This window comes from Pipistrellus hanaki (assembly GCF_964339955.1).
Source record: "Pipistrellus hanaki genome assembly, chromosome: 1".
NCBI classification, from domain to species: Eukaryota; Metazoa; Chordata; class Mammalia; order Chiroptera; family Vespertilionidae; genus Pipistrellus; species Pipistrellus hanaki.
In genome coordinates, this window is record NC_140503.1 from 24,693,026 (window position 1) to 24,713,698 (window position 20,673).

Here is a 20,673-nt window from a genome sequence, read left to right on the forward strand (position 1 = left end):
GGCTTGTGTGTTTCTTTTATAAAATAGAAATGACTAACAGTACACAGAGCTCAAATTCCATGAAGTAAATTCATATAAGTGATGGTGCTGAGTTTTTGGGTGTTTTTTTTTTTCTTCCCATTTTGGCTCTTGTAGCAACTGTTTTGAATTTGTTTGATTTACCTAAGAGCTAAAATTGTGAATGGCAACTCAAGGGATGTTTTTGTACATCGAGAAAATGGAATTGAGTATTTGATAGAGATTCATTGCTTAAGACAGGAAAAAAGAGGCGATTATAGCACTCAAGATTTTTTTTTTATATAGCAGAGCAATAAAAAATATGAAGATAAATGAGGTTGAGTGGCAAGTGTCTGAACTTGTTGGACATAAGCCCCTGTGGCCATTGATGGACAGTGTTTATATGACTGCTTGGCTGTTGATAGATAGATAATGTGCACGAGTAGCCAATGTTCCAGGAAGTTTAAGGAGATGAATGTAAGTTGCACGGCAACCCAAGAGCCTTTCTAGGAAGGCATTTATTCTTACAGAGTACCATCTGCCTGTCTGCCTGTTCTCTATTCTTCACTCCAAACTGTCTTCCTTCTCTCATCTTTATGATGGCTATCTGAATAATATGCTAGTGTGAACTTTGGCCAGGACATCTAGAGGAAGGACAATCCTGAATTATTTCCCCTTTTGGGTCATGATTTTAAAAATTGGGTAGATGGCTAGAGATCCTTGAGAATTTTCTTGGATCATCATCCAACACAGTGAGACCTGTGCTTTGGTTAGTGATACCTGTGGAAGCTGACACCAGCAGCAGCCACAGGCTTCAGTGATTCAGGGCCTTTGGAGCTACAAGGGGATCATTGGCTGATATTCCCATCGTCTTCCCTCCAAGTGCTTGCTAACTTGGCACTGGCTCCATGGAGTCGCAGGTCTGGTTTACGGAATCTGATTCAGACTTAGCACGAGGTGGGTACAGACTCATTTCCAAAGCAGAAGGCTTGGCATGCCTGGTCTTAGTCTTAGGCTGTGGGAACTGGAAAAACTTGTCCTTGTTCTTGAAACTGTAAAATTTTGAGAGCATACAACCATTCAGTCCATGACAGGTGCACTGCTAGGGCCGTCTTATCTAGCTGTAATGAAGGTTACAAGATGTGTTGAAAGCACTTAACACAGTGCCTGGTATATGAGGAACACTTGATAAGTGCTGGGTGTAAGGAAGCCAGAGAAAACCAAAGGAGACAGTGGATGATGGAGACCAAAATCTCCTTCTGCCTCATGTAAAAGCAGTTTTAATGATCTCATTTGAAAGGCAGTATAATATGGTGGTTAAGGCCCTGGACTATGGAGCTAAACCATCTCAGTACAAGTTCTCTGTAGTTTTTTAGCTGTGTGACCTTGGGAAGGTGCCTCAGTTTTATCATCCCTAAAAGAAGATAAAAAATAATAGTTCCTACCCTGTTGGGTTGTGGGAATCTGATGAGTTAACACATATAAAGCTCTTTATATATATAAATATATATATATATATATATATATATATATATATATATATATATATATATATTTTATTGATTTTTTACAGAGAGGAAGGGAGAGAGATAGAGAGCTAGAAACATCGATGAGAGAGAAACATCGACCAGCCGCCTCTTGCACACCCCCTACCGGGGATGTGACCGCAACCAACACAATGCCCTTGACCAGAATCGAACCTGGGACCTTTCAGTCCGCAGACTGACGCTCTACCGCTGAGCCAAACCGATTTCGGCACATGTAAAGCTCTTAAAACAGTGCCTGGAACATATTAAATGAGATGTAAGTATTAGCTGTCATCATTATTTTGAAACGATAAGTGGTTTAGGACATACAGGAACTTCAAAGGCCCGAGGTCCTTCCCAGTTACAGAAGTCACCCTGAGTTTTCAGTATAAACATCTGCTTACATGTTCGCCCTCCCCGTTGGGCTGTGAAATCTTGAAGAGGAGGGAAACTCTTTATCTCTGTGTAGCATAGCATCTTATTATGTATGGCATCTATGCCATTTAAATGCCTGACATTTACTAAGTGCCAAACACAGTGCTGGGCATATTGTAGAGGTTCAGTCAATGTGGGCCAATGCAGGTATGCAGGTGGGGAGGTGAGTAGGTTAAAGGCGAGAGAAGGGCCCTAGAGGCATCACACTAAATAATCCTCAATACAAACTGTCTAGGAGGAGTCAGGTCAGCATTTCTCCTTCCTGTCAACAGCACACAGGTCCAGGGAGGATGTGTGGAAGGAAAGGGAAAATGATAATGTCTTGCATGTGTCTCAATATTATTAGTAGTAGTACTGTGTTTGTGTGTGTGTGTGTGTGTGTGTGTGTGTGTGTGTGTGTGTTGTGTGTGTTCATCTTGATGTGCATGGAAAAATGGGACATCAGTCTTCTCCCCTTCCCAAAACTAGAACTCAAGAGAGTTACAGACAGATCTGTAAGCTATGAGTTTGGCAATGAGGGCTTCTAGCTCACTGTTCCCCAACATCTGTCATGTGTGTCATGCCAGGCTCTTTGGGGTAAAATGTCTTATTCACTTAGTGACTACTTCATTCCCTAACACCTATCACATGCTTTGTCCATAGAGGCTCAATAATGGTTTATAAATGTAATTGAACTGAAGTCCAGGAAGCACTCATTACCCATCTCTCCCCTACTATATGGTTTGTCCAGCCAGATCTCCCCTTTCACCATCCACTTTATAAACAACACATAAGCATCTTCTTCCTCCCCTGCTTTTTGTCTCTCAAAATCTTCAAGTGCCACCTGGGAAACAAAATTATGGAAATTCGGAGACCTAGGACTCTTCAGACCTACAATCCAGGTTGGTTTGTTGTTGTTTTACCCCTCAGGCAGGTCCCTAATTTCTTCTCAAATTCCATTTCTCTTCTTCCTCAGTGACTATTTTCTGAGTCCCCATCAGGCAATTCTGGAAAATGTTCCATGTTCCTTTCTCTTAAATGCCATCCTCCCAGAAACCACATCCCCTCTAGAGACTGAACACCGGAGAGAGGTGGAAAAGTACTTTGAAAGTGCGTGTGTGTGAGGAAAATGCTAAGTGTTCTGTCTGATGGCTTTTGTGACAAGTTCCCTTCTTTAGAAACTTGACTAGACAGAGTGTGAGGAAAAATTGAAAAGGCAGAAATGTGTGAAGCTTGGCTGAATAATGACCAGCAGGGTAAAAAGATAAGATAATCACTTACCCCCGGGATTCCTATTCTCAAGCCCCAGAAGGTGGACAGCAACAAGCATTGAAGCTGCTCTAACAAGAGACTATGCTGCAAAAGCCACTTTCCAGCCTTTCTTAGGCCACAGGACAGGAAACTGTGTGAAACAGAGAAGATGCCCAATCATGTGGGGACACCACGTCTGCCTTGGGAAATAGCCAGGATGATACGGTCTTATTCAGGATCATTTAATTAAAACAGATTCGGTGATTAATGACCGTGTTGTTGTCAACAATCAAAACAGCAGGGAGTGCCTTGGCCAGTGTTGCCCAGTTGCTTGGGCTTGGTCACACTTCTCTATAGGCTGCCTTCTTCACACACATTTTCTGTGGCTCTAAAAGTTGGTTTTGCCAGCCATCGGAATACTGCAAAGGGCATTGGATTTGGAATCCAGGTAGCCTGGGTTCAAACCTCTGCTCTGCTCTTTACCAGCTGTGTGACCTTGGGCAAGTCCCCAGCCTCTCTTGGGCCATCTCCTCCTGAAAAGGTAATCTACTTCACCACGATGTTTTGAGAATCCAGTGAAATGATGTCTGAGTAACACTTTAGGAACACTGGGCTTTACAGTGCAGGTTTTTATCATCAGCCTTGAATCTGCCATGCCCACATTAAAATCCAGTGAGTGTGTGGAGTGTTGCACATGAATGAAGGAGCCTTCTCTTCCTCTCTGCCCTTATGAAACTTGGGTTCCCCCAGGGACTGAATCCATGATGACATTGGTCCGCTGGACCCTGTTGTTTTGCCCCCAAACTACCCAGAGCTGAATGTGACAGTGTTTCCCCACTTTCTTCCTGATAACAAATCTAGTTTGAGCATCTTCCAATCTTCAGCATTGCGATGTCATTCCTCCATCCAGCCCCGTTTGCTGTCCTCTGACTATCGCTAGAGAAACCACCTGCGGAAGGCTCCCAGAGCCAAGGATGTGGCTGGGCCAGAGGCGCGAGCAGCTTTCCGCAGTCAGGCCCTTTAGCTCCTTTTTTCTTGAGAGCTTTTACGAGGCAGTGCCTCCTCCTTTCTCTTGGCCTGATGGAATGCACAGACAAGGGTCCTCAGAGAGCATCAGCTCACTAGGAACGGTCCCCGGCCAGACCCACTGATCTTCATGGCTGAGCTCCATTCTTCCTTTCAGACTGTCCTTCCCCTGCTCCCTCCCCCCATCACCATAGCGACACAGTGGTATAAAAAATAAAAGAGCGAAGACATCTAAATATAGTCTGAGTCTCAACACTTTCAGCATGTAGTCTAAAACGTAGGGGGTGACAGCTAGGAGCATCCAAAGGATGAGTGGCAGCCAAGGGGAGGGTGAGTCAAGGAAGGGTCAAGGATAGAGGGGTAGGATGGGCACAGTCATTTACTGAGCCTGCTGCCCCTGTCTTCTCATTTAGCTCACACCACCCAATGGATTCTACCTTCTCCAAGTTACTGCTGAAGACATCAAAGCTCAAAGAGGCTAGGAACTTGGTGAAGGTCATATGGCTTGTATGTAAGCAACAGGCTCAGACTTTTAACTCACATCTCTGGGACCCCAAAGTTTGTGTTTTTCTACCACAAAATGTTATGCGAATGGCATCGCAACGCTGGAGTTTGGAAGATGCTCAAACTAGGCTTGTTCCCAGGAAGAAAGTGGGGAAACACTGTCTCATTCAGCTTTGTAGTGTAGGCAAGAAGGTTTGTTGAGGGGATGCTGGGTTTTTGAGAAGGTCAAACGAATAAGCTGAGGCCAGACCTCCATTAAATTATTGGAAGAGACGAGGCCTAATGGGATGCAGATGGGGAGGGGAAGGCAAATATATGACTTCTACTTAAGAAACCACTGTGTGCTCCCCCAGGGCTTGGAGAATGAAGGGGGCGGCTGGTGAGACCACATGATGATGTGCAGTGGGAGTGGAGGCCCTTATGATGCCCTCAAATGGGACTTAAGCCAATGCAAAAAGGGCGTGATTAGAAACTAAACTAGAGAATGCTCACTGTGATTTATACCGTCCCTCATTCCCTCATTTATTTATTCAACACGTATTTTTAAGCATCGGACACATGCTTCAGTCTGGAGATATGAAGACAATGAGAGCAAATACAGCTCCAGTCCTTGTAGAGACTAGGGCAATGGGAAAGACAAATAAGGAAATAATTACACACTTGATTGATTCTTTACAACTGTGAGAAGTACTGTAAATACAGAACAGAACATCAGCTCCCTGACGGTGTCAGCAGAAGGGAAATACAGGAGCTCTTACACATGAAAAAGCCCACTCGATCAGGTTTCAGGGTAATGTGCACTTTCAAGGTGAATGGAGAGATTATGTTAGAAGCTCAGTGTGGGTCTTGGGCCAGTGTGATCAAAGCACCCTGCAAACCGAAAGCCTGCCTTGTGTCTTCACCATAACCAGGAAGTCCATCTGAGAGCTACAGAGACGGAGCTTTCACAACCCAGCCAACTAAACCCAAGTGCGGTTCAACAGAAATTGTATATGGCTTTTCCCTATAGCCCTTGGTGTCACTGGCATAAAAGCGAGCATGTGCTATGTAGAGGAGGTGAGTCGTGCTGTGGTCTTGGCTCCTTAAGGTCAGCAGGGGCAGCACTGGGAAGTGCTTGTGAGTCAATCAGGAATGGGCGGAGAGGAGTAGGCATTACAGCTGTGAGCTTGTGTGGATCCAAGGCTTTTCCAAAGTACCTGCAAGGCAGCAAATATGGGGGATGCTGTATGAATGAGCTAGAATTAGATAATATAATGTGTGTGGAGCCCTTTAGCTCTTTAGAGAAATGCTGTCTAAATACATAGTGTTCGCATGAAAGATAATGATACGGTGCTCTATTTGTAGTGCGCTGCTACCTCCCTCCCTGCCAGCTCTTTCCCGGGGATGTGGTGCAGATGAATGGGAAAGATCTGGGGGATGTGCTTAGAAATCCTTGATTAAAGGGCCTCCAGGCAGATGTAGAATTTTAAAGGTATTATATTACTGTCACCGTCGTTATGTTTTCTGTTATCATCCTGGGACGCCACCGCCTTCCATTTCAGGTGGAACGCTACGCCTAACCACTGCATGCCTGGAATGCCATTGGAAAGGCAGCAGCCCACAGAGGTGCAGTGTAAGCAAACCTGTTTCTACCTGAGGGTTCAGGGGCATTGGGGCAGGCTCCCGTCAGCCGGCCACTGCCTCTCTGTGAACCCAGACTTTCCGAAGCTCGTTTTATTTCCACCGTGAGAAGAAGAATATGCTGAAGTCTCTCTTGCAATGAATATTGACTGCAAACATTTTGGCCCTGAACCGGGGTTGAGAGGTGGCAACTGGAGGAAGGGCGGATGTGTTCTGTAAGAGGAACATTCCTGTCACCACCTCATCTAGTTAGGAAGTCATAGCTCAGGAGAAGTGGTGAGGTGAGGGCCGGGTGGGGAAGGAGCTTAAGAAATTGCCACTGATTGGGCCTGCAGAACTAGATTCTTACATCTGTGTGTGTGTGTGGGGGGGGCGGGGGGGGGAAGCATGTGAATGGGGTTTATCTGTCAACAAGAGCAGCCAGGATCAGGCTAGAAGGAAGTGAATTCAAATGCTGTGCCCACACACTTGACCTCTAGTGAGAACTCCTCCTCCAAGGTTGAGGAGCCTTTTGTAGGACCAATCCATACTGTTGGTCCTTCCACACATAATCTCCCCTGAAGATCAGACAGGACCCCAGTAGGCCCTTCTCTAACCAATGGGATGAAAATATGCAAATAAGTTGTCTCTGCACACACCACCACCAAACCCCCCCCCCCCCCCCCCCACACACACACCCCTGGGCTCCCACCCCAGGAGAGAACAAAGAGCAGTATAGGATGGTAGGGAAGGTTACCTTCTGAAAAGCATGCAGCTAACATTGGGGCAGCAGGTGCAGGAGAAAGATAATCCTCATTTCCAAACAGACTTCCTAAAGGCAAGCCAAGGTCCATGTGCAGGGGTAGGAACGTGAGGAATGACGTTGAGGAAATGCACACCTTCCTCTCCAGGCCCATCCCTTTGTCTGTAATTCTTCCTCAGTCCAGAGCACAGAGTTCAGGAATTTCCCTGCCTGGTTCCAAACTAGCACTTGTCAAACTCCCAACTATCTCACCCTCTTTTGAACCTATTCTGAAGAGAATAACCCTTTTATTGGTTGCTTCAGTTATAACTTAAACAACAGACTAATATCAAGTTAAGTAACATTTATGACTGCTTATTTTTATTTTTACTTGTACCAGCAATTATCTTTATTTTTTTATTTTTAAATCTTTATTGTTGGAAGTATTACATATATCTTCTCCCGTATCCCATGGACCTCTTTTAGCCCCTCCCCACCTCACTACCTCAGGCCTTCACCACCCTATTGTCTGTGTCCATGGGTTATGGACATATGCATTTAAGTTCTTTGGTTGATCTCTTCCCATCCACATATCCTCCCCCACCTTCCCTCTGAGGTACGACAGTATGACTGCTTATATTTTTAATGTTTATATATTTTATTGAGATATTGTTGACTTGTAACATTATTGTAGTTTTAGGTATCCAACAATGATTTGATATGTGTATATATTGTGAAGTGATCAGCACAATAAGTCTAGTTAAGATTCATCACCACAAGTAACTGCAATTTTTTTCTTGTGATGAGAACTTTTAAGACTTACTCTCTTAGCAAACTTCCAACTATGCAATACAGCATTATTAACTGTAGTCGCCATGCTGTACATTACATCCCAGGACTTACTTGGAAGTTTGTGCCTTTTGACCTCCTTCATTCATTTTGCACTTGCCTTTGACAACCATCCATCTGTTCTCTGTATCTATGATTTTTTCCCCCTACATATAAGTGAGATCATATGGTATTTGTCTTTCTGTGTATGACTGCTCATTCTATTCTGGTTACTATACTAGGAGGTTTACTTGCATTGTCTCATTTAGTCCACTCAAAACCCTATGAGATAGGTTTAATTTTTGCAGGAAATTGAAGCTCAAAGATGTGAGAAAATGCTCATCTGTGTAAATAACACAGAAGCTGAATACACTCTTTGAGAGCAGGTTTACATCCCATTGTACAGGTACACCTGGAGCAGGGAACATAGCCTATTTATTTAGTCCCTCCTCTGGTTCCCCATTGGCTGAGTACTATCGGTCACCTGTTTTCTCATCCGTTGAGGAGGTCTTGATCTCTCCAGATGGGCCATTTAAAAAAATTGGTCAGAGGCCCAGCTGCCTCCACTTCCCCTGTCTAACTGAGGCAAACAGGGTTTCCATCATGATGCTGGCCCAGGTGTACAGTTCTTTGTTCCTCTCCCCTCCTCCCTACATTCTTTTTGCCCTGGAGGAATTCAGCAAATTCCATCAAAAGCCTACTGGTGCTCCAGAAGTATCACAGAGGTCCATTTCCTACAATAGAGATTAAGGAATTTGTAAAATGTCCTAAAACTCTTTAAGTACTGAATCCAGATAGCCCCACCCAAGGCCATACTCGTAACCACTGTTCATTTAAAAACAGTCAGTCCTGTAAAGAATTTTTGTGAGTTTATTTGAGCAAAACTGTCGACAATTGCCGGGAAGCAGAATCTCAATGGATTGGGATAATGCTCCAGAGAATGGCAGTTTTTCGCCTTGTTTTATACATTACAATTAAAGAAAGAGACTTACGTGGGTTACAAGAACTCCATTGGTGATAGATTAGGGTGGCAGGAGGAAGCAAAGCTGGGAAACCTCTGGAATTGGATAAAAAGTAAAATGATAGACACATATTTCTTTAACTTAGGTGGGTGCAAGATAGTTAACAGTCAATAATTAACATGATACTAATAATAATGAAGGAAATTATGGTCTCTGTCCCAGGGCCCCGACACCATTCGGTTGTGCCCTGAAGGGTCTGGAAAAGGGGAAGTTACAAGTTACCCTGACATTTCAGAGATATGTTATCTTATATGCAAAAAGACATGCTCAATTAAGGTGAAGATTGACCTTTGTCAGGGAAGATACTGGCTTAGGACATGATTCCCCATGATTACCCTTGTCAGGGTCTTGACACCACTTTTAGTTAAAGTTTTCATTTCAGACCATCCTTTGCTGTTTCTTGAGGTCTCTGAGTTTGCAAGGCTGCAATGCAGGTCTTCCCTGAGCTTGTCAGGATAGCATGTGGCCCCTTTTTTTTCATCCACAGCACTAATTGTTATGAATCATTATTGGATAATTATTTTTATGGCATCAGTCACCACTTAACTGATGGCATGAATGAATATCCGAGGTGACAGCAACCAGGTTCTAGCCAAGGTGACTCCCTTTATGCATGTTTTGGAGGCCAAAGGAGTTTAGATTTGTCTGGGAACAGAGGGGAGCGGCTGAAGTGGCCTTTGTGTGAGAGTAGCCCAATGACTGTGCTCTGAAGAATATGTGTAAGAACAGAATCAGGGCATTAGCAAGCTCTGACACAGTATGTCTATCAGGATAATCACGTTAAGTCGTAAGTCAGGTTCTGCAGTCAGTGGGGGAGTGATATGTTTTTATTTTCTTTAAAAATATTAAAAGCATTTTGACTGTTGAAGGAGGAATGTTGAAGGAGTAACAGGGCTAAATAAATGGAAGCAGGAGCCAGATGGGGTGGCTATTGCACATATACATACACACAGACACATACACACACTCACATATACATATACATTCAGACACACAGCTGATTAAGATTTGTGGTTTCCAAAAACAAGGGTTGTGGTTTTTTGTTTATATTGTTACTCATAAAAATCCTAAGAAAGAAATAAGGCCTCTTGTCCCTGTCTGGGCTCAGAGTGGGAAGGGCCTGGAGAAGGCAGCAGAGTAGAAGCAGCAGCAGAACTCAAGCTCTGGGCCTTTGCCTTTCAGTCCCATGTCCTCTCCTTACACCACAGGCACAGTGACATGAGAGTGGATGGGGATTAGGGTGAGATGAGTCATGTGAGTGCAGGCTCGGGTCCTGTCTTTATGTAAAATTTTGACATCTTGTTCATCCTGGATTTCTTGCAGGTTTTTTTTTTTTAAATAGTTACATTTAAAAATATTGCATTAAATTAGTATATGTCTTGATCACATGTATACTCATCCATTCAGGAGCATAAAGCACTCCCCACCATAGGGCAGCAAAGAGTAAGAGTGATCTATTGTGGCCTAAAGAGATGAGAGGACTCTTGTACTAGCAAAGCGCGTTCACACACACACACACACACACACACACACACTTATCTTTGCATGTGGCCATAAGCAACAGTAAAGCTTAGGAGCCTCCTTGAGGTTTGTGGTATTCTCAATACGAGACCAATTTGAGCTGCCTGGACAGTGTTAGTAAGTTGATTTCCTCCATGAAGGTACTAAATTTCCTAGAGCTTAGTATTACTCACTACCCCATGGAAATTCCGCATAAGCAAACTAAGGGGAGGTGCAAAAGGGGTGCTTTGTATACATGTTCACACCACTAGATTATACATTTCATGATAACAGGAATATGCTTCAGATAAATAAATGGGTGTGTGGGTGGGTGGGTGGATGGATGGATGGATGGATGGACATTACAGAGAACTTCCAATTCCTTGGATGAAGAGTTTAGTCTTTATCCTCTATGAAAAGGTGGAGAGGATAAAAATTTGTGAGTTAAAATCTTGCCGAAACCGGTTTGGCTCAATGGATAGAGCATCGGCTTGGGGACTGAAGGGACCCGGTTTCGATTCCGGTCAAGGGCATGTACCTTGGTTGCGGGCATATCCCCAGTAGGATGTGTGCAAGAGGCAGCTGATTGATGACTCTCTCTCTCATCAATGTTTCTAACTCTCTATCTCTCTCCCTTCCTCTCTGAACAAAATCAATAAAATATATTTTTTTTAAAAATAAAATAAAATCTTTTCTACCCGATAGAGCTGCCCTTCAAGGCAGCTTCAAAAAGGAAGGTGCCTACTTGAGAAGACTGCCTTTTTAAAAAACATTGAAAGTCCCCTCACTTTGCAGGGACCTTTGAGAAACAGAGTGGCCCTTTTGGGGTTTTGCCACCACTTTGCCTCTACTGGCATCAGATGCCCTTTCCCTTTAGCCAAATGTAAGGTGCTCTACAGGCACTGGGAAAGGGGGTCTTCAGGAAAGCCAGGGGTGGATCACCAGCTATGCTACCTGGTGATGAGCCAGACATTCCAGGATGGATAGTGTCAGTGTCAAGTCTTCAAACACCTGGGTGTATGCGTCTACAGATCTTATTTGTCAGTGGAGACAAAATGTTCTTACATTTTGCCTCGGAGAAACCAAAGCTTTGTGGGGTTTCTTTGATCAGCCCAACTAGTCATAGGTATGGAGAAGTTGTAAGCAGCATGGTTCATACACATTCATACACCCTTCCCTCCTACTTTGTACCTCTCTGCCTGCTCATCCTCCCACCCACCGGTTGTAGGAAGTTCTTCAATGAAATTCATCTCTCTCCTTAGCCTGTCCCATATTTCTGTGGGTTCATGTAGGTGAACAGTGAATCAGGCGAGTCTGCCAAGCAGGTCTGCTGCCTGCAGTTGTGCCAGCTGTGCACGGCATAAAGGCCCCTGAGTGGAGGCTGACATTGAGCCAGCGTTCTCTGTGCCAAGCCCTGCACTCTACCATGCTGCTATCAAGCCAGAGGAAGGCACCTGGGAGGTATATGAGCGGTATATATCCAGGTTGTATCTTTTCTCAACCTTGCATGAATGTGCTATAGAGCCTAGCAGTGGCCCTGCCATCAGGCCCAACTATTCTGATTACCAAATAGATACTGCAAGACAGTTCCAAGAGATCATATGGCTCTGTCCATAAAGCACACAAGCCTCCCATATTAGTTGGCTATTGCTGTGTAACAAATTTTCATAAACTTAGAGACAGAGCACAATACCCACTTATTATGTCTCGGTTCTACAGCTCACAAGTCCAGGTATAGTGTGTCTGGGTTTCTGCTCAAGGCTAGAATCAAGGTGTTGGCTGGCCAGGCTCTTATCAAGCTCTGAGGAAGTGTCTGCTTCTGAGTTCATTGAGGTTATTGGCAGAATCCTATTTCTTGTGGCTTGAGGTCTGAAGGGCCCTGTTCCTTGCTGTATGACACCCTCCATCTTCAAATCAGAAATAGCGTATTGAATCCTTCTCATGTTTGGAAGAGATGCAGGAATCCCTCTGGATTCCCCTTCCTCTGCAGCCTGAGAAAGATCTCTGCTTTCCATGTGACTAGATCAGGCCTACCTGGATGAACTCCCTATTTAAAGGTTGGCTGTGGCATATAACAACTGTGTCAGATAACATGATGGGAGTGACATCTCACCATAATCACAGGTTCCAGGGATTCGGGCAGAGCATTGTTAGTGAGACATTTTAGAAAGTCAACCTAGCACAGCTTCCTCACCCACCTGCGTTCAAAAGCCAAACCTTTGAACCTTTTTTGTCCCCAAAGGCTTGCTTGAATAAGCACATTAATATCGTACTTTATCAGATAGTGACCCACTTTGAGCAAACGCTAGCATGTGGTCAAATAATGTGTAAATCAATCAGAACTGCCTTTCCTCTTCCTAACCTCTCTCACACATTTTGGTAGAATCTGACTTTGTCAGTCGTATATTGCAAGTGGCTCCCACCAGTTCACAAGAGCTGATTGTTACATGTTTAGGAATTTTGCAAGCTGGTAATTAAAACTATTAGTAGCTTAAAATTGACTATGGTGGGAGTAATTTATACTGTGGAAGGCGCACAGCCCAAATCAAGATTCCTCCTCCCACCCTTGAATGGCTGGTTTACCAGTAGACCACTGGGTGTAGATCTTCATAGGTCATCTACTTGATCTCAGGTAGCATGCAGGGTCCTTTCTATGGCCCCTGGATGCATGTTTACCGTTTTACTTTTCAATGCCACCAGGAGTGGGACAATCACTCTCCTCTAAGCAGGCTCGCCTCCCTGGTGTGATGCTGTGTGGTAGAGGTAGTGCCTGCCTTCCTGCCAGGGGCCCCAGTCTTTCCGAAGCAGCACTGGTGACAACTGCTTGGAGGGACTGTCATCGCCCCCTGGAGAATCTCTGCTCTGGATCCACATGTCAGTTAGAAATACAATCTTTAGAGCCACTCTGTCTGAAATTTGAACCCCAGTTCTGCCACTTATTTAGCTCTGGCTTTAGGCAAGTCTCTTAACTTTTCTGGGCCTCTGGTTCTTCATCTGTAAGATGGAGATTAAAAAAACAAAAAACAAAAAACAAAAACAGTACCGTGTTGGTGAAGATAAAATGTGATAATGTGTAAATGGAGACAATAGTATTATATCTTGCCTGGCATGTTCCTATCTCACAGATTTGTTGTGAGGATGAAATTAATATAAGTGAATAGAACAGTGCCTGGCACAAAGCGAGCACTATATACATTTTAATAAATTATTTTAAAAAGTGGTTTTTAGGCCCTTCATCATCTTAGTCACCCTATTCTGGGTATATTTCAGTGTCCTTCTCAAGACGTAGTGCCAGAATGGACCTAATGACTCAAGCTTTTGGTTGATGTGCTACATGCTGATTCTAGCCCCCCCCCCACCTTTTCCCAACCAGCAACAGCCAGCAGCTGCCTCCTTTCACCTACATTTTTAAGAGTTAGACTTCTCCAAAAAGTTTGTGAGAAATGCAGAATCTCAGGCCCCACCCAGACCTTCTGAACCAGAATCTTCATTTAACAAGATTCCCCAGGGGATACATAAGCACCCCAGAGTTTGAGAAGCACTGTTTTGGGGGACCCTATCTACAAGGGAAAGTAAGTGGGAGCATCCTAAGCCTCCTCATGGGACAAGGAGCCTTTCCCCAGACCTTGGTGGGGTGAAGAGGGTGGCAGTGGTGGGCTGACAGAAAACTGTTGGAAGTGGGAGGGGCTTTTTGTCCTGGTTCAGAGCCAAAAACCTGCCAGAGAAGAGATGGGAGCTGCTGATTCCCAACCAGGAAGATAAAGACTAAAAAAAGAACCCAACACAGAAATGTGAGGCTTCTGAAGACTCCTGTGGAAAGGCTAAAAGCTCTGCCATCAGCTCTCTTCTATAGCCCCGGGTCAAGGAGCAGCCAGTGTAAATTTAGAAATGATGAAAAGGAGCCCTTCTTGATCTGGTGAAGAGACTCTTCAGAGGAATCAGGAGGGACGAGGTCACCAGAGTCAGAGATTATTTAGAGATTATTTCTAGCAAGGGAGGGCCAAAGGGTTAGGAAGCCACCTACTCACACCACAGTGCAGAGGCACACTCACTTATTATCTGCCTGTGCTGCCTGAATTTAAATGGGAGAATGCTGTGGTCCCTCACTGCGGCCACAGCTTGGGGGTAGTACCTAGAATTTACCCATTTGCTTGTAGGAAATTAGCTTATAGGAGTAATAGGAGACATATACTAAAATCCCAGCTCTGTTGCTTACCAGCTCTGTTACTATGGGCAAGTTGCTTAACTTCCCTGAGCATCATTGTCTTGTCTTTTGATTTTTAAAAAAATACATTTTTATAGATTTTAGAGAGGGAGATAGAAACATAAATGATGAGAAAGAATCATTGATCAGCTGTCCCCTGTATGCCCCACACTGGGGATTGAGCTCGAAACTTGGGCTGGGAATCAAACCATGACCTCCTGGTTCATATGTCAGCACTCAAACACTGAGCCAGGCCGGCGGGGCTGTCTCATCTTTTTTAAAGGGGAAGGAATAATGGATATATTTCCCAGTTTAAATAAGCATGAAACAAGAAAGTTCTCATGGTGCTGAATATAATGTAAATGCATGTATTAGCTTACATCCCTGTAGAAGTCATTCAACAAGTAAATACGACTCCCTCCCTCTTCCACCCCAGAGGAACTCAGTGGTTGTAGTACCCTGAGCACAGAGAGGCCTGATTTGGAATTGGATGTCTTCAGTGCAACGGAATCTTCTGAGGGGCAGCCAGGAAGCTCAGCAATGTGTTCTCTAATCCCTTCTGGGCTGTTGGTGGGAGATCTCCTAGGAGCATCTCCCTAGCAGCACAGCCAGGTCTTAGCTGGGAATGCGGCAAGCTTTTTCACACCTCCTGCAGCAGATGGCTCAGAGCGAGGCAGGGGCAGTCCCTGGAGCCTCAGAAGCATTCCTGCCTCAAGAAACAGCTGCTCTGGATAAACTGACTCCATGACCATTTAGTAAGTACCACAGGGACCGAAAGAGCAATTGGGAATAGGAGAGACTTAGGGTCCAAAACCCTTAGCCTAAACCCTTAAGTTAGATCCTGGCTTGCTGTTAGAGAGCTCTCCCATGGACTGAACCAATTAGCAGGCTAATAAACTAAGAGTATAGTTCAATAGCATTGGGATTCTGGCCTCTTGGTTTCCCTGAGAATCCTTAGACATTCCATCATCATAGCTTTTAATTTTTTTTTTGTCCCTAATGAGTTATATTAGGGACAAAGTAGATCAATTTCATGAAGCCTCAAGTGTGTTAGAAATTCACAGTTAGTCACTCAGCAAGTCATTGTTGAGGGAGGGCTCCTCTATGCCAGGTACTAGGACTACAGAGGCAAATTTGAGACAAGTTTCCCATCCTCATGGCACTCACAGTCTAGTGTGGACAGAGAGACTATAAACAAGTAAGTTTATAAACTAACTAGCTAACTTCAGCTGTGATTAGTGCACTGGAGGGACTGAGCAGAGGGACCATGGTGGAAAATGACCCATGATGGAGAGGGGAGGAAAAAAATCCAAGGAGATAATGTGGCCATGGAAGGCCTCTCCGAGGAGATGATGTATATGTGGAGACTCAAAGGTTGAAGATAAGCATAGACCCAGACCAGGAGAACAGCAAAGATGATGCCCTAAGTGGGAAAGGTCTTGATTTAAGGAACAGAAAGGCCAAGGGGAGAATGTTATGAATGAAGTCAGAGAGATCAACAGCACCTGTATCATACAAGGTCCTAGGATTTTGTATTTATCTAATTATGGTTTTGGATTGCATTTTTAATAGCTAATCTTTGTTGTTATACAGGGAAGGATTTACAAATAGAGGGCAAAGGCAGGAGCCAAAAAATCTCTTAGGAGGCTAATGCAAAGTCCAAGGGAGAAGTAATGGTGTTTTGATGCAGGTCTTGATAGTGGAGGGAATGATTGTGGCAATTAATAAATTAGGGTTGGAAGAAGGAGGGGGTAGGGGAAGAGGGAAAGGAAAGAATTAAGGGTGATTCCAGGTTTGGTTCTTGAGCAATTTGATAGATGATGGTGCCATTGATGGAAATGGGGAAGAATAAGTTTAGAAAGAGAACTCAAGACCTGGCTGGTGACTCCAATGGAATTTAAATATTCTTGGGCCTCATTTGTGGCTTGAGCAGAACTGAGAACTTTCTCAGTTTTCAAGAGCTGCAAGGGATTTCTCTAGGCTTCAGGCAAGGTGACACCTTATGTTCAAACAGATGTGGTGCCTTCCCTAAGAATGATCTCATGAGGGCATCTCACACCCACCTCCTCCACGCATAACACCCTCCAACAAGTGGTTCCAGCTAGCTAACCCAAATTCCTCTTGCCACTACCTAATGTCTGTCCTCATTTCCCTATCTTCTACAAAGTTGTTTGTGGCTTCTTGTATTCTGTTTATCTGGTCACTGAAAGCCATAAGAAGCACAAGTCAGGTTATGTTTTATAACATGTGATCTGTCTAGCCCAGAGCTTGTTGAGGACAAGGGCATAGGACCAGATTTTGGGAGATTATGAGAGTTGCTCTCCATCCTACCACCCTTCACGTTCCAAGCCCCTCAACCCATTTGGGATCTAGCATACTGCTTTAGCCAGTTCTTTCTTAACCTAATTTCTATTTCCAGCCTGTACCATATCTTGGGTCAACAGTCTTATTTATTGATTTTCCCTTATTTTTTGACTTAATGGCTGGAAATGATAAGATCCCCTTATATATTACTCTCAAACCACCAACTAGGTCATGCTGCTCTTAGTAACCAGGGTTGCTAGTTATTAAACACTTTCTAGGGAAACATGCACCGTCAAGCACTTCCCATGCATGATCTCATTTAAGAGCACTATAGGTAGGTTCTAGTACTCCACTTTACAAATGAGACTTGGAGAGGTTTGGCGAATTGCCCAATGTTATCAGCTAATGAGCGGTGGGGGTTGGATGAGACCCCAGGCGTCAGTCTCCACTCCCAATGCCAGAGGAAGGAAAGGCAAAGTGTTGTGGCCTTTTGGAGGTTGAACATTCACCTTCCAATGGTGGCTAGCCAGGTGTGTCTGTAGCCAGGGGTGGGTGCTTTCTAGCAAGTAAGGAGGTGATGAAGTCTTTGTTTTTGAAGCATTGGGCACTGGGGGCCAGGGTGAATTAGTAACTGTTGTTACATCCACTTCAGGAGCCATGAACTCACATCTGCTTCTGTGGGATTGACAGTGTGGACAAAGGAAGCTCTGTAGACACCCAGCTCTCAGGGTGATTTGAAAAAGAGCAGAGAGGTCGTCAGAATGTAAAGATATTCCTACTTCATAACAAAAAATAACAGGAGGATCTGAAGGCCTTAGTCTCCCCAACAAAAGCCAGGTCTCTAAGTCTGAAAGAGGGCATGCCCACAGGCAGCTGACAGGGTTTCTGCGTGACCCCATCCTTCCTATGGCTGAGGGAGATTCAGCATCCAGCAATATCTCACACCCCCGGGGCCAGGCCTAAACAGCTTGACTCAGGTCCAGTCCTGAAATATCCCTATCATTAAGCAAAGGTTGGAAGAGGCCTGGCCCAGGTCTGTCTTTGTTTTTCAAAGCTCCTAGTAATATAGAAAAAAAAAAAAAATACAAAAACCAAAAATGAAACAGGGTTACTAAAATTGGTTTATATTTTTCAATGTTTAAATTAGCAAAATAACACCTTTTAATATAAAAACCAATATGATTGTGCTAGTCACAATATCACCGTAGGGTTTATAAGCTCATCACAATTCAGAGTACGCTGGAGTTAATGTGACCTGGTCCATGTTTCCCTGGGGCTGCAAAGCTCATTTGGAGAGAGCGAGCCTCGGTAGCTTCTGAGGCCCATTGTGGATTCCCAAGATGTGCAACTCAACCGAATGGAGCCTCCTGGGCTCCCTGTGACAGTCACTGCCCAGAGAAAGGGAGAAGTCCTGCTATTTTCCCGCAAGACTCCCACCGGCCAACTCCCCCTCCCCTTTTACTATAAAATAAAGCTTTCAGATCCACATCACCTGGATAAGGCAGCAAGCATTGTGGGAGGACCTAAATGCCTAAGCCATTATATGTGTAGTATTTCATGGCTCTTGAACTGCCCTGGGATGTGTAAGCATTATTCAACCTGCTTGTGTACCGGTTAAAGTATTTGTCCAAGGTCACATAGCAATTCTAGGACCAGAACCCAGAACCTTTGACTGTAAAGCCTGTGAACTTTCCAGCCTTCATATCTGGTCATATCCTGAAGCCACAAGAAGCCCAAGAGGGGTCCAGTGAAGCCGGGAGGGGATTGGGGCAGCCCCTGTCCTTTATGCCCTGTGGTGTTGGGGCAAACTTTGACCTTTCTGGACTTTTTCACTGTTTCCTTCTCTTCCTGTTTCTTCTTCTGCCTGGCTTGCCCTCCCTCCCCACTCTACTCCTTGCTTATGTTACTTATTTTTTCCATCCACAGCAAAACATTTCCCATCAAGGTAATTGATGGTGAGGCGTATCAGAAAAACAAGAATTACTTCATTGAGATGATGGGCCCCCGCATGGTGGATATGAGTTTTCAGAAAGGTGTAGTACCCTGTCCTCCACACTAACGTTAACATTCTTCTCTCCTCTTTTGTTTCTTTCTTCCTCCAATCTGTTTGTCTCCTCTGCCCTTTTCTTTTACCTCTCTGGTTCCCTTCCCCTTGTTTCCTTTCTTGTTCTCTTTTTTTCTCTCTCCCTCTTCTCTCTTTGCTCCCAGCTGTTCCTAACATCTGCCAGCCTGTCACATGGTATCTGTAAGAGGGATGCTCAAGAGCCAGTGGTAATTTTTGTAAGATGGGTAAATGGATATTGGAAAAACTGAGAGAGAGAGATAGAGAGGGAGAGAGCCACAGCCCTGAGAGTATGTGTATGAAGCTCCCTAATTCTCCTAAACAGCTTAATATACAGGAAAGAAAAAGACCAGATAGCACAGCGCCAGGCAGGACAGCAGCCCTTGAAAATTCACCCAGGCTCTCAGCACAAATTTCCATGGGGCACTTATTCTCAGGGCTGAGCTTATAGTCCCTGGGCATTGAGAATCACTGTATTTAGATTTAGATTCTGTTTGTGGTTCTTCCCATTCCCCAGTGCAGGCCTCGGGAGCCATCTTCTCTGCTACATCCCCTGCTATCAAGGTGTGTTTCTCTCCCTGACCTTGATAGAGCTGAAAGCACAAGTTTGAGTTCCAGGTCTAGGTCAAAGACCTATTGGTAGTTCTCTGCTCTCCCTATGAGGAGCATCTAGATAAAGAGGCAGAGAGTTACAGGAGTGGGAAAGAGGATTCTGTCCTGAGTGGAAGCTTCACCAAGAAGTCAAAGAGTAGATGGAGCTTTTGCCTCCAACTTAAATGACCCATACACTCCAGGCCTCTAAGAGGGAAGCCCGAAAATTCTCTTCTGGAAAGATAACACTGTGCTGGGGGAGCTGCTAGTATTTGCAGCAATACACCTTCCCTGGCAGAACTGTCAATCATATCCCTTCAGGCCATTCCCATGGTCATACAGCAGCCCGCTCCCATCACACAGTCGAGTCCCTGCAGTGGGACAGCAGGCTGGGCTCACATCTCGTAGACAGCCGAGGGTCTGGGGCCTAGGGAGAAGTTCCCAGAAAATGCTTCTTGACGATCAGTGAGTTTTGTCTTTTCCAGTAAGCAAGGTGTCCAAAAGAGTGCTAGAAAGGTGACCAAAAAGTGACTCACAACACACACACACACACACACACACACACACATCAGCAAGTCCTGTGCCTAACAAACCAACTCCGATCAGCCTACTTTTTCATACAAAGCAAAGTTGAGCCTGCCTTTAAAATGGAGGAGGAGCCTCAGAGGCACTTAGGCTATTATTTATTTAGCACTTCTTTGCCCTTTGGTAAGCATTTAAGTCCAGAGAGAGAGAGAGAAGAAAAAAAAAAAAGAAAGAAAAAAAAAAAAGCATGACTCACTGTTGAGACCTACCAACTCCACTTGGTTCCATGGAGGAGTCACACAGGGAGATCCAAACGCACACAGCAACTACATGATGATGGGCCCGTGCCAGTCTCATGCCAGTCTTCAGGGGAGAGCTATTTTCAAGAAAACTTTGATTCTCTGATGACTTGTTTTTAAAGGACACAGTGTACTGTTGAGATGCCCAGAAATGAACAGAGACCCCCGTCACCTTGTCCCTTGGATCCTTGGGATATAAAATGTGATGATTTACATAATTTTCTCCACACTTTCCCAGGACTTCATCAGGTATAAATAGTAAAGGAGTCCTATATCAGA

General features: G+C 44.5%; 1 protein-coding gene across 4 annotated transcripts in view; it reads left to right on the plus strand.

Moving 5' to 3' along the window:
- The window catches only part of SLC8A3 (solute carrier family 8 member A3), a 123,196-nt gene that overhangs the window by 87,587 nt on the left and 14,936 nt on the right, over window positions 1-20,673 (plus strand). Inside the window, exon 3 of one of the 4 annotated variants that reach the window (XM_084892696.1) lies at window positions 18,844-18,950. The exons of the other annotated variants lie outside the window; for them this stretch is intronic. Within the exon in view, the coding sequence (XP_084748822.1) occupies window positions 18,844-18,950 (107 nt within the window). The remainder of the gene's footprint in view (window positions 1-18,843; window positions 18,951-20,673) is intronic. 4 annotated transcript variants of the gene reach the window in all.